The 14472-nt window shown below is 41.0% G+C and overlaps 1 protein-coding gene across 2 annotated transcripts in view; it reads left to right on the forward strand.

Moving 5' to 3' along the window:
• The window catches only part of CERS3 (ceramide synthase 3), a 169732-nt gene that overhangs the window by 109656 nt on the left and 45604 nt on the right, over positions 1-14472 (forward strand). For both annotated transcript variants that reach the window (XM_061394236.1, XM_061394235.1), the window contains exon 10: positions 2617-2770. In XM_061394236.1, the coding sequence (XP_061250220.1) occupies positions 2617-2770 (154 nt within the window). The remainder of the gene's footprint in view (positions 1-2616; positions 2771-14472) is intronic.

Raw genomic sequence — 14472 nt, forward strand, 5'->3', positions numbered from 1 at the left:
TAACACTCAGAAACCAGTTGTCTGAGGAGACACACGTGCTAACAGAGCAAGAGATTTTATTGGGAAAGGGTGGAGAGCAGAAGGGTAAGGGAACCCAGGAGGACTGCTCTGCCCCATGGCTCTCAGTCTCAGGTTTTATGGTGATGGGATTAGTTTCTGGGTTGTCTCTGACCAATCATCCCGACTCAGAGTCCTTCCTGGTGGTGCACACATTGCTCCGCCAAGATGGATGCCAGTGACAAGGATTCTGGGAAGTGGTCAGACACGTGGTGTCTCTTCCGGTTGGTGGTGGCTTACTAGTTCCATGTCCTTACCAGGACCTCCTGTCATAAAACAGCTCATGCAAATGATGACTATGGTGCCTGGCCAGGATTGGCAGATTCAGTCAGTGTGCTTCCCCTAACACACCAAATTGTTCAAACAGTGTAAACTTTTTTTTTTTTTAAGAACGTAAAGTGGGGGTTTATTTAAGTAAGGATACGCTCTCAGGGAGAGTGAGCAGGCAGGTGAGGAGCTGCCACACTGGATTTCTTTGCTAAACTGGTTATGATGAGCATACTAATGAAGGGGCATGATATTCACTAAGGAGTAATTTGGGGGGCATCTTCCCTGGTTTTCATGCCAGCTCCATTTTCCTGAAAGGAAGAGGGATTTTTGTCCTTATTTAGCTTAAATCAGAAGTGTCAGTACATGATGGGTACTTCTTATCTATAAGGCTAATTTTATTTTTAATAAGATCATAATGAGCAAAAGGTTACATTTGAACACAGGAGATTCCCACCTTTCCCCACCTTTCTTTGTCTTCTATTCAGACCCTCATCACCCAATTTCCTATCAGTCTGAAGGTTTCTGCTTTGCTTTGTCTATCTGTGGACCCCTGCTGTTTACAAGATATGTGATTTCCTGCTACCTTTTCTCTGCTCATATCTAGCTACCTGCATGCTGTAAGATTTCCCCCTCAAGGAGTCTGGACTCTTAAAACCTTATAAGTGGCAGAGGGGCTGATGGTCCATCTTCTGTAACCGCTTCAAGCTGACCGTGGGCATTGTCCCTACCTGTGGATCCAGATCTCCTTGCTGTTTGTCAGAAATAAGGTTCTAGGGATTGTGTGTAAACTGTTTTGATTTAAAGCTAAATGAAACTGAATGTAAGATTCCACAAGTGATACTTTTACTACAGTGGCAAAGTCTCTACAGAATAATAATAAGTGCTGCTGAAGATGACCAGCAACTGGCATTCTCATTCTTTGCTGATTGGGATGCAAAAGAGTTATTTTGGAAAACAAGTTTTCAGTTTCTTGCAAAGTTTAGTGTATACTTGGCAGTGTGATACCCAGCAGTCCCACCTGTATGTATTTACCGTTAAAAAATGAAAACTCATGTGTACACAAAAACATATATATTACATAAATATTTATAGCAGTCTGTCCACAAGTATCAAAAACTGGAAACAATGCAAATGGTCACTAATGGGTATACCCACACAATGGAATACCACTCACTAGTTTAAAAAAATCGTGCTATTGAGACCAACAACAACTTACATGAATCTCAGAGGCTCTGTGCTGAGTGAAAGAATGCAATCTCAAAAGCTGACACCCTGTATGATTCCATTTATATGGCCTTCTTGACAAGACAAAATTAAAGGGATGGGGACTAGACAAGTGGTTGCCAAGTGCTAGGTCTGGAGACATGACTATAAAGGGACAGCACCAGGGTTTGGGGGTTGATGGAACCACTCTGTCTCAATATCGTGGTGGTGGTTACAAAAATCTATGCTTTTATTGTAATTTGTAGAACTGCACACCCCCAAATAGTCAATTTTACTATATGTTAATTTAAAAATAAAATTTAAATATATGTAAGAAAGGTTAGAGAAGAATGCACAAAATAACAGTATTATTTTTTTTAATTGTAATTTTATGGGCAGCGTTCTTATTTTTCCAATTTTGTATGAAAAAACTATATTTACAAACGTATATACAAAAAACTATATTTACAAACAGCAATGTTTGCAGTTTGGGAAGACAACAGATAGCCTTCATACTGCAATTGTATCTGAAAGCACTGTGCATCCTGGTCGTTGAGGGCAGTTCATATTGTGTCCAGGAGTCTGTTTATGAAATTAATAAAGTATTCAATTCACTTCAGAAAGTGGAAGTAAAAGTAATAATAGAATTTTTATTCTATAAAAGTAATAATAGAATTTTTATTCTATAAAAGTCTATAAAAAAGTCTGTTTTATCCAGAAAATTTACTGATGTAAAATTTCCTGTTCACTTTTGATGCCAAATAGATGAGACTGTGTCCAAAAGGCAATAATAACCCCATGCACACATGCATTATCTCATGTTCTCCAATCCCGGGAAGGTGAGTGGGGTTAGGATATACAGTTCTCTTTGCAGAGAGCAAACTGATGTAGAGGAACATTTGTGACTTTCCAAAAATGATATAAAAGGTGATATTACCATATTGTTTTCTTGTGGGTCTTTCCTGAACATTATTAGAAATTAAATAAATGTTGTATGCCTTTCAGAGAAAAAGTACCTGTTTCCTCACTGAAAATTCGGAAGTGCTTTGACTGTAACGAAACATTCTCATTTGTTTGGTTTTTCAGGATTTTATATTGCACGCTGATTCTGCCTCTGCACTACCTTCAACCCTTCTTTTCATACATCTTCCTCAACCTACAGCTCATGGTCCTCCAAGTTCTTAATCTTTACTGGAGTTACTTGATCCTGAAGATGCTCAAAAGAAGTATATTCACGAAGGTAAGGCCGTTCAGGTTTTATTGCTCTTAGCAAGTAGATTTCATTGCCAGAACAAAGGTGAGGCCCAGATGATGGACCAAGAATTATTTCTTGATTTGACCATCTTGATGAGAATTTCTCCAAAATATTTTTTAAAATATTATAACAGAGATTGAGAATTTGTCTTTTCAAGTTCTTTATGTCTGACAGGTGCCTAATAAGTAATTTTGAACATACAAATGAATAAACAATTTTGGGAAAGAAGTTGCAGTATTTTGGATGGCCAGTTACAAAATAATTTATGAATCTGTTTATGGTCATTAAGTAGATTTCCAAGGTGTTCTTAAGAAATTGCTTTTATTAGAGGACAAGGATTTTCTGGAAAATTTTTATTCAAGAATTGATTGCTGCTTCTTGAAGAAAGTCCTAACGAGTCTAAATTTGCTCCAGTTTGGGGCAGGCTTTATTGTGAGAGTTAAGTGCTGTTTCAGATCCTTAGTTCACCTTTACTGATCGTCCAGTTTGTGCATAATGTTCTCCCCCCATGAGCTTTCTTCTCCTTTCTGAAATTTTGTCCATTATTTGTCAATACTCTTTTTCTGAAAATATTTTCTTCCCTAAGAAATGAATAATACATTTTAGACAATGGAAGAGAAATTTTTTGTTTGTTTATTTAGAATTCTACTTTTTAATTTCAGAACAGGGGAGGAGATGGCTTAAAGAAATGAATAAGACACAATTGTTGCTTTTGGGGAAACAGCTCAGAATCTAGTTGGGGAATATTCATTTACTAGCAACTATATCAGATCAGATCAGATCAGATCAGTCGCTCAGTCACGTCCGACTCTTTGCAACCCCATGAATCGCAGCACGCCAGGCCTCCCTGTCCATCACCAACTCCTGGAGTTCACTCAGACCCACGTCCATCGAGTCAGTGATGCCATCCAGCCATCTCATCCTCTGTCATCCCCTTCTGCTCCTGCCCCCAATCCCTCCCAGCATCAGAGTCTTTTCCAATGAGTCAGCTCTCGCATGAGGTGGCCAAAGTACTGGAGTTTCAGCTTTAGCATCATTCCTTCCAAAGAAATCCCAGGGCTGATCTCCTTCAGAATGGACTGGTTGGATCTCCTTGCAGTCCAAGGAACTCTCAAGAGTCTTCTCCAACACCACAGTTCAAAAGCATCAATTCTTCGGTGCTCAGCCTTCTTCACAGTCCAACTCTCACATCCATACATGACCACTGGAAAAACCATAGCCTTCACTAGATGAACCTTTGTTGGCAAAGTAATGTCTCTGCTTTTGAATATGCTATCTAGGTTGGTCATAACTTTCCTTCCAAGGACTAAGCGTCTTTTAATTTCATGGCTGCAGTCACCATCTGTAGTGATTTTGGAGCCCAGAAAAAGAAAGTCTGACATTGTTTCCACTGTTTCCCCATCTATTTCCCATGAAGCGGTGGGACCAGATGCCATGATCTTCATTTTCTGAATGTTGAGCTTTAAGCCAACTTTTTCACTCTCCACTTTCACTTTCATCAAGAGGCTTTTGAGTTCCTCTTCACTTTCTGCCGTAAGGGTGGTGTCATCTGCATATCTGAGGTTATTGGTATTTCTCCCATGGAATCAAACAATCTTGATTCCAGCTTGTGTTTCTTCCTGTCCAGCGTTTCTCATGATGTACTCTGCATATAAGTTAAATAAGCAGGGTGACAATATACAGCCTTGATGTACTCCTTTCCCTATTTGGAACCAGTCTGTTGTTCCATGTCCAGTTCTAACTGTTGCTTCCTGACCTGCATACAGATTTCTCAAGAGGCAGGTCAGGTTGTCTGGTATTCCCATCTCTTTCAGAATTTTCCACAGTTTATTGTGATCCACACAGTCAAAGGCTTTGGCATAGTCAATAAAGCAGAAATAGATGTTTTTCTGGAACTCTCTTGCTTTTTCCATGATCCAGCAGATGTTGGCAATTTGATCTCTGGTTCCTCTGCCTTTTCTAAAACCAGCTTGAACATCAGGAAGTTCACAGTTCACATATTGCTGAAGCCTGGCTTGGAGAATTTTGAGCATTACTTTACTAGCATGTGAGATGAGTGCAATTGTGCGGTAGTTTGAGCATTCTTTGGCATTGCCTTTCTTTGGGATTGGAATGAAAACTGACCTTTTCCAGTCCTGTGGCCACTGCTGAGTTTTGCAAATTTGCTGGCATATTGAGTGCAGCACTTTCACAGCATCATCTTCCAGGATTTGAAAGAGCTCAACTGGAATTCCATCACCTCCACTAGCTTTGTTGGTAGTGATGCTTTCTAAGGCCCACTTGACTTCACATTCCAGGATGTCTGGCTCTAGGTCAGGGATCACACCATCATGATTATCTGGGTCGTGAAGATCTTTTTGTATAGTTCTTCTGTGTATTCTTGCCACCTCTTCTTAAAATCTTCTGCTTCTGTTAGGTCCATACCATTTCTGTCCTTTATCGAGCTCATCTTTGCATGAAATGTTCCTTTGGTATCTCTGATTTTCTTGAAGAGATCCCTAGTCTTTCCCATTCTGTTGTTTTCCTCTATTTCTTTGCATTGATCGCTGAAGAAGGCTTTCTTATCTCTTCTTGCTATTCTTTGGAACTCTGCATTCAGATGCTTATATCTTTCCTTTTCTCCTTTGCTTTTCACTTCTCTTCTTTTCACAGCTATTTGTAAGGCCTCCCCTGACAGCCATTTTGCTTTTTTGCATTTCTTTTCTATGGGAATGGTCTTGATCCCTGTCTCCTGTACAATGTCACGAACCTTATTCCGTAGTTCATCAGGCACTCTATCTATCAGATCTAGGCCCTTAAATCTATTTCTCACTTCCACTGTATAATCATAAGGGATTTGATTTAGGTCATACCTGAATGGTCTAGTGGTTTTCCCTACTTTCTTCAATTTAAGTCTGAATTTGGCAATAAGGAGTTCATGGTCTGAGCCACAGTCATATTTGGAGAAGGCAGTGGCATCCCACTCCAGTACTCTTTCCTGGAAAATCCCATGGATGGACGAGCCTGGTAGGCTGCAGTCCATGGGGTCGCTAAGAGTCGGACACAACTGAGCGACTTCACTTTAACTTTTCACTTTCATGCACTGGAGAAGGAAATGGCAACCCACTCCAGTATTCTTGCCTGGAGAATCCCAGGGATGGGGGAGCCTGGTGGGCTGCCGTCTATGGGGTCGCACAGAGTCGGACACAACTGAAGTGACTTAGCAGCAGCAGCAGCAGCAGCAGCAACTATATTTGTTATGTGCCGAAGAGAGATCCCAGAAACTTGCTGTGAAAAACAAGAGAAATTGACTCAAGGTGACCAGGGAAAGTTTGGTTGTATAGATGGAATTTGACTGGAATTTTTAAGGCAAGTTAAAAAAAAAATCAAGTCATAACTCCTTCCTTGCCTAGCAGTCATACATTTAAGGGAATTTTAATTAAGAATCTTTCAAGGTGAAAGTTACAGCTGGCCCACTTTTGGGTGTTACCTAATCCCTGTATAACATAGCATTGTATCATGATCAGAATGAGTGACATATGTAACAGATGTGCTTGTAGTTTATCTGATAAGCTCATTTTTTAAATCAAATCTCTGATTAATTTATTTTCCTAGTTTAGCATTTGTGTCTCAAGGATCATTGAAAAGTTGACAAATGAAGTTTAGGTTGCCGTAAATGACCTCTGCTGCTGCTGCTGCTGATGCTAAGTCGCTTCAGTTATGTCCGACTCTGTGCGACCGCATAGGCAGCAGCCCACCAGGCTCTGCCGTCCCTGGGATTCTCCAAGCAAGAACGATGGAGTGGGTTGCCATTTCCTTCTCCAAATGACCTCTAGGTCTTCTAAATCTAGACGAAGGTATTGGAAATTAGGCTACATCTGGATTAACCCCAAATCAAATCCTGAATTTTTTTTTAAACTAAATTGATGATTTGAACTTGTTTTCCTGAGAAAAATATCTTTTCTTTAGCTGGCTGCTGCTGCTAAGTTGCTTCAGTCATATCCGACTCTGTGTGACCCCATAGACGGCAGCCCACCAGGCCTCCCCGTTCCTGTGATTTTCCAGGCAAGAATACTAGAGTGGGTTGCCATTTCCTTCTCCAATGCATAAAAATGAAAATTGAAAGTGAAGTTGCTCAGTTGTGTTCAACTCCTAGCGATCCCATGGACTGCAGCCTACCAGGCTCCTCCGTTCATGGGATTTTCTAGGCAACAGTACTGGAGTGGGTTGCCATTGAGTGGCTTAGAAAATAAACCTTTCATTGAATGATTCTAGTTTATTAATGTTCTCAATAGTTTTTCTATGATCTCTGCAAAAATTACTTTATCCCTAAGTGACAGGTACAGCTGAAATAACTGAATTTGAGCAGTTAAGACAATCTGCATATCCAGGGGTTGGAAGGAAGGCAGGTCACTGAACTCAGCCTGCCCTGCCTTCGGGTCCAGCCTTCCTAGAGCTCCTGTCTCAGTCAGAAGCGGTTCCCTTTTTAACTGGTCATTGTTGTTGTTCAGGCCCTAAGTCATGTCAGACTCTTTGCAACACTATGGACTGTAGCCTGCCAGGCTCCTTTGTCCATGGGATTCTCCAGGCAAGAATACTGGAATGGGTTGCCATTCCCATCTCTAGGGGATCTTCCTGACCCAGGGATCAAACCCACATCTCCTAGTGAGTGACAATAATTACAGGCTTGGAAGGGATCCAGGCAGAACAAAACTTGGAAACTAGAAAATACTCTTGTTTGGTTTCATCATGATTTTCATATTTCTGATCTCTAATGGGTAATACCAAGCCTGATTAAAAACCCTGTGGGTTGGGGAGCTGTGGACAGGAATTCCTGATTTCTCATGCTGTACTTTGGAAAAGCTGTTTCCAATTGCAGTTTGACAGCAGCAGTGGAGGCCCCCGTGGCCCTAATCCTTGCAGCCCTTATGACTTCAGCTGGCTTGCATGTGCACTCTGTTTTCCACAGCAGTGGCAAATCTGGCTGTGAAATCAGCTTCTTCCTCCAAAGCCATAAAGCCGCCTTTTAAAGAATGCTGTTTGAAGGCGTAGTTGCATTGCAAAGGGGAGGAGAGGGATAGAGGCAGGAGCTGAAATTTTTAGAGGACATCTAACGAGTCAGTTTTCAATTCTGTTTAATAAACATTTAGCATTTTACACACAACACAATTGTTACTAAGGTGACTAATTCTTGATATTTATAAAATGGAATTGCAGAGGTCTGTAGGCCTCCAAAATAGGAGGATTTTAAAAAACCCTGTAACAGAGACTGAGAGTTTGTCTTTTCAAGTTCTTTATGTCTGACAGGCCCCTAATAAGTAATTTTGAACATGCAAATGAATAAATAATTTTGGGAAAGAAGTCACGGTATACAAAATAACAAGTTACAAAATAATTTATGAATCTGTTTATGGTCTCTATGAATTTTCATGGTAGACTGAAAAGATAAAAGTGATTATTCTTAAAAAAAATTGTGATTTTTTTTTAAGAATAAGAAAAACTTATTTTCCCTAAGCAATAGGATTACTGCATACTTACGATGAATTTGCTACTTTAACAATATTGTTGTAATTTCAAGACACTAACATATACACACCATGGTTATCAGGCAGCTTGCTTTTGAAAACAAGAATTGGCATTGAAACTTAACTGGTTCCTATAAAATGGAGGATTTTGTGATGAACTACCAGCCCACACATCACATCAGGAAGTATGATGGGCTGACATATTAAGCTTACTCTCTTTGCAAACATGAGAACTGCTTTCAGAGGAAATTAGAAGAAGCGTAGCATGCTTTTGTTTGATATTACTTAGAACTTGATCATTCTTAAGTTTTTATTTTCTTTCTTCTAAATATCATACTGGGTGCTGGCCAACTTAAGCATGTTTCTGTGACATCTTAGACTGGTACATCGCCAGAACATGGAGGTGGGACTGTAGCCTGCAGCTGTTACAGCCAGGCTGGAGAAGCCAGTGCCTTGGCAACTGGCCCTAGCCATCTGCTCTTGACAAGCAGTGTCTCTTAAGTTCACAGAATGACACTTCAACACATGCAGAACTATTTTAGTTAGAGAAAGGAACACTCTAATAAGGGAAACTGAGGCCCAACCACATTCACACAGTAATTGTATGGTAAGGTCAAGACTAGAAGACCCTGAGTCTTTTAATTTATAATTGTTGTTGTTCAGTTGCTAAGTCATGTACAACTCTTTGCAACCCCATGGACTGCAGCATGCCAGGCTTCCCTGTCCTTCACCATTTTCCGGAGCTAGCTCAAATTCATGTCTGTTAGGTTGATGATACCATCCAACCATCTCATCCTCTGTTGTCCCCTTCTCCTCCTGCCTTCAGTCTTTCCCAGCATCAGGGCTTTTCAATGAGTCAGTTCTTCACATCAGGTGGCCAAAGTATTGGAGCTTCAGCTTCAGCATCGGTCCTTCCAATGAATATTCAGGACTGATTTCCTTTAGGGTTGACTGGTTTGATCTCCTTGCAGTCCAAGGGACTCTCAAGAGTCTTCTCCAACACCACAGTTCAAAAGCGTCAATTCTTCGGCACTCAGCTTTCTTTATGGTCCAACTTTCACATCAATTCATTACCACTGGAAACATCATACTTTTGACTATACGGACTTTTGTTGGCAAAGTGACATCTCTGCTTTTTAATATGCTGTTGGTCATAGCTTTTCTTCCAGGGAGCAAGTGTCTTTTAATTTCATGGCTTCAGTCACCATCTGCAGTGATTTTGAAGCCCAAGAAAATAAAGTCTGTCACTGTTTGCATTTTTCCCCCATCTATTTGCCATGAAGTGATGGGACTGGATGCCATGACTTTTTTGAATGTTGAGATATTTTTAAAAATTTATTTTTTTGAAATATAATTGCTTTACAGAATTTTGCTGCTTTCTGTCAGACATCAACATGAACCAGCCATAGGTATACATATGTCCCCTCTCTCTTGAACCTCTGGAGCAGGACCAGATTAGAGTCTGAGCTGCCTCCACAGCAGGTCCAGAGACCAGTGCAGTGTTGCAGGGCATATTAGGGAGGCGAGGTGGACTGTGACTCCCAGCGAGGGAAAGGACGCTGACAGCAGAGACTCAAGAAAAACATTATTATTTTTATATTTTGAATGCTGAGTTTTAAGCAAGCTTTTTCACTCTTTTTTCACCTTCATTAAGAGGCCATTTAGTTCCTATTCATTTTCTGCCAAAAGGGTGGTGTCATCTGCATATCTGAGGCTATTGATATTTCTCCCAGCAGTCTTGATTCCAGCTTGTGCTTCATCCAGCTCGGCATTTCGCATGATGTACTCTTTGTATAAGTTAAATAAGCAAGGTGACAATATACAGCCTTGAGGTACTCCTTTCCCAGTTTTGAACCAGTCCATTGTTTCATGTCCAGTTCTAACTCTTGCTTCTTGACCTGTATACAAGTTTGTCAGGAGGCAGGTCAGGTGGTCTGGTATTCCCATCTCCTTAAGAATTTTCTGGTTTGTTATGACCCACACAGTCAAAGGCTTTAGCATAATAAATGAAGCAGATGTTTTTCTGGAATTCCCTTACTTTTTCTATGATCCAAAGGATGTTGACAGTTTGATCTCTGGTTCCTCTGCCTTTTCTAAACTCAACTTTTACATCTGGAATTTCTCAGTGTACTGTTGAAGGCTAGTTTGAAAAATTTTTGAGCATTACCTTGCTAGCATGTGAAATGAGCACAGTTGTAGTAGTTTGAACATTCTTTGGCATTGCTCTTATTTGGATTGGAATGAAAACTGATCTTTTCCAGTCCTGTGGCCACTGCTGAGTTTTCCAAATTTGCTGACATACTGAGTGCTTCATTTTAACAGCATCGTCTTTTAGGATTTGAAATAGCTCAGCTGAAATTCCATTACCTCACTAGCTCTGTTGGTAGTGATGCTTCCTAAGGCCCACTTGACTTCACATTCGAGGATGTCTGACTCTAGATGAATGACCACACGGGTCATTAAGACTTGCCACCTGGGAAGCCCTATAATACTTAACCTTTCCTAATTTTTCAGGGAAGATTAATAACCAGAAAATTAATTTAAAATAGTTGTATGGAATAAAAAATAGTGAGTACAGAAACAAACTGAATAATCAAAATAGTAGATTAAAACATAGATCTTTCAATTTATTTTTGAACTTTTTAAAAGCATAAAATAGTTTTGTAATTATTTTTTTAAATGATTTTTAATCTTTACGTTTTTACCTCCTAGTAAAGCATCAATTCTTTGGCACTCAGCTTTCTTTGCACTCCAACTCTCACATCCATACATGACCACTGGAAAAACCATAGCCTTGACTAGATGGAGCTTTGTTGGCAAAGTAATATCTCTGCTTTTCAATATGCTATCTAGGTTGGACATAACTTTTCTTCCAAGGAGTAAGCGTCTTTTAATTTCATGGCTGTAATCACCATCTGCAGTGATTTTGGAGCCCCCAAAAATAAAGTCTGACACTGTTCCCACTGTTTCCCCATCTATTTTCCATGAAGTGACGGAACCAGATGCCATGATATTAGTTTTCTGAATGTTGAGCTTTAAGCCAACTTTTTCACCCTCCTCTTTCACTTTAGCCGAAGAATTGATGCTTTTGAACTGTGGTGCTGGAGAAGACTCTTGCGAGTCCCTTAGACTGCAAGGAGATCCAACCAGTCCATCCTAAAGGAGACCAGTCCTGGGTATTCATTGGAAGGATTGATGCTGAGGCTGAAACTCCAGTACTTTGGCCACCTCATGTGAAGAGCTGACTCATTGGAAAAGACCCTCATGCTGGGAGGGATTGGGAGCAGGAGGAGAAGGGGATGACAGAGGATGAGATGGCTGGATGGCATCACCAACTCAATGCACATGAGTTCGGGTGAACTCCGGGAGTTGGTGATGGACAGGGAGACCTGGCGTGCTGCAATTCATGGGGTTGCAGAGAGTCAGACACTACTGAGCGACTGAACTGAACTGAACTGAACTGAAAGCATTTAGGGTAATAGCTAAGACTAATGGCTCCATGTAGATTCATATCTTGAGCAGTATTATTTCTCTTCATTGCTTCAGTTTCCCCACCTATAAAATGAGGCTGATCATATTAGTGCCTGCCTTGTAGGAGAAAGCCCTTAGTAGAGTGTCTGGCACCCAGTGCCCACATGGAGAATGTTAGCTGCCATCATCACTGTCACTGCTATAAAGCAGCACTACTCCTTGTGCTGAATCCCAGAGACCCTGTGAGTTTCAAGTGACCTGGCAGTTTACTTGCAGTCAAGCTCTGTCTTCCATTTGCTTAGATAAAGCTACAGCTGATGTCAGAGGTCAGAGTCCTTGACTTTCTGCCAGTGGCTCCGGTACAGTTTCCTAAGCTGTCTTCTGCCAGTTGACTTCCACAACTCACATTCTAGATGGTACTTTGGACACATTCACTCAGATATCAGCATTTTAGGGAAGAAACATAAAATCTGTAACTTCCAAGAAGACTTCAGTTCTCTTTTGTTAGTCGGTGATAGTAGATGTAAAAACAGCTGAACAAGACATCATAAAAATATCACAAAGACTGACCATTGAAGTACAGTGTTATAAAAATGCTGTCGATTTGTATTTCCATATATCTGGGTATTATGTAGATTAATTAGTTTAACTATCTATTCAAGAAACAACAGTGGAATCTAGAAAATTTGATAACAAAAACAATTTTTCAAAGTTACTGGACTTAAAGAATTTCAGATTTGAATGTTCTTTATGCTTGACGTTCAGCCCAGCCACAAGTAGAGAATCGTGTAGGATTTCAGAGCTAGCAGAGACCACTAAGTGTCTGGCAGGAAACCAGGGTCCCCTCACGGTGTTGCTACTGCCGCCTACCCCACACGTCCATGTGGATGGTGGTTTGGGTCACCCAGGACTGGGGCTTCTTGAGGTTAAATTAATGCTGTTCTCTGCCTCCCCAGGAACAGTGTCCATCTGTGTGTGTGTGTTTAGTGTGGCTTATGGTCACTTCCCACAAACTTCATGATCTTGTCATTGACTTTGCTTGGTTACCTTGGCAAATAATCAATTAATTCCAGCTCTTCATAGAGGCTGCTCTTCAGAAAATCTCAATGAGGGCAAATTCCCATTGGGAGATTTTCTGGTGTAAATCAATCATAAACCTCTTTTACACCTGAGTGTAGAGTTGTTTAAAGAAGTCAAAGATAATAAAAGAGATAACATATCCTGAGTGAGGGCCAAGCCCACAAGCAGACTGGCCTCTTCTAAGCCCCATGCCTGCAACGGAACCCATGCTGCTTCGCCCTCTACTGAGAGGCCTCCGCAATAGGCCCACATGTATAGCCAGGACCCTGAGGTGGTTTCTTGGGAGAAGCCTCAACCTCACATTCACAGTGGAGGTGGAAGTGGCAGAGAACTGGAAGGAGAGGATCACCTGCCCAAAGGGGAATCGGAGGCGTGGAGGGAGGAAGGGACTTCCTAAGGCCATGCAAATCCAGACTGGAACCACCAGCATCCTTCTCAGGGAATACCTCTTTTTCACCCTAGGATAGCATTATGCAGGCATTTTCTTACACTGGCATGGGTCAGTATGTTTTCTAAGATATTTGGCAATTCTTCTGTTGGTTTTTTTCTAAACTGTTTCTTACTTCTGTCCAAACAGTCACTGGGAGGCGTATACCAAGACGCACACCCGTCACTGGGAGGCAACCCCTCTTCCTGCGGCTGACCACCACAGTGTAGCTTTTCAGCTCTTAATTGCAAGCACGCTGACCTCTGAGGGAGAAAGATTATATTAGGATTTTTAAATAAGTAAAAACGAGATTTTATTTCAGTTTTCTTCAGCTACCCTCTGTTCCTTTGGAATCAGGCATGAAAAGCAGCTGGGTGCTAGTAGCTGAGTGGGACCTGTTCCCTCTAGGAGGTTTCAGCTGCTGGGTGTCTGTCTAAAAATGACAAACCTCCCTTTCCTGCAGTTGCCCATGAACTATGTAATTATATGGTGATTTTCCACACTTACTTTATCAGGTTTTGGCTTCCTATGCATGTACCCTTAAGTTTCCTGTCTTATCTGTTTTCTAACAATGGTTATCAAGATGCTGTTCTTGGAGGTACTGGACTACATAAGTTATTTGATGGACAAGCGGTTAACTGAAGCTGTTGCAGGAGGGCTCCAGTTCTGGTGAGCGCTGTCCCATGAAGTATTTTTGAGGACAGCAATGGGTGCTTAAATCCTGCCTTTAGTTCCTTTGTCCCAAATGTTGACCTGATGCTCCTCTCATAGTGTATTGCTAAAGTTGAAAAGGAAGGGGGACTATGGGGGAAAGATCGAAGTGAAAATAGATAAAAGAAACTCCGACATCTCTTATACTCATGTTTTTAAAAAATAATTTCACAAAATGGAATGGCTTTTTATATACTTCTAAAAGGAATAGATATTCTTCATTTTATTAGTAGAGAAACAAATGCATAAGTACATGCACATAAACACACACACACACAAATATTTTATATGGAACTTGAGTTTTGGTTTCTGTATCGGCCTAGACAAGGGCTTTTAATAAATCTACACACTCACACCAGAATGTGAAAGTTTTATTAATGGGCTCTTGGGCTGGAGAGATTGGTCAGAGCACATGGAGGGAAGAGTGTGCCTGGCCGATCCTGTGCCTGTTATTCTCCCACGGTTTTCCGTGGCCGTTACCCCTCCGTGCCCCT

This window comes from Bos javanicus, chromosome 21 (assembly GCF_032452875.1).
Source record: "Bos javanicus breed banteng chromosome 21, ARS-OSU_banteng_1.0, whole genome shotgun sequence".
Taxonomy (NCBI): domain Eukaryota; kingdom Metazoa; phylum Chordata; class Mammalia; order Artiodactyla; family Bovidae; genus Bos; species Bos javanicus.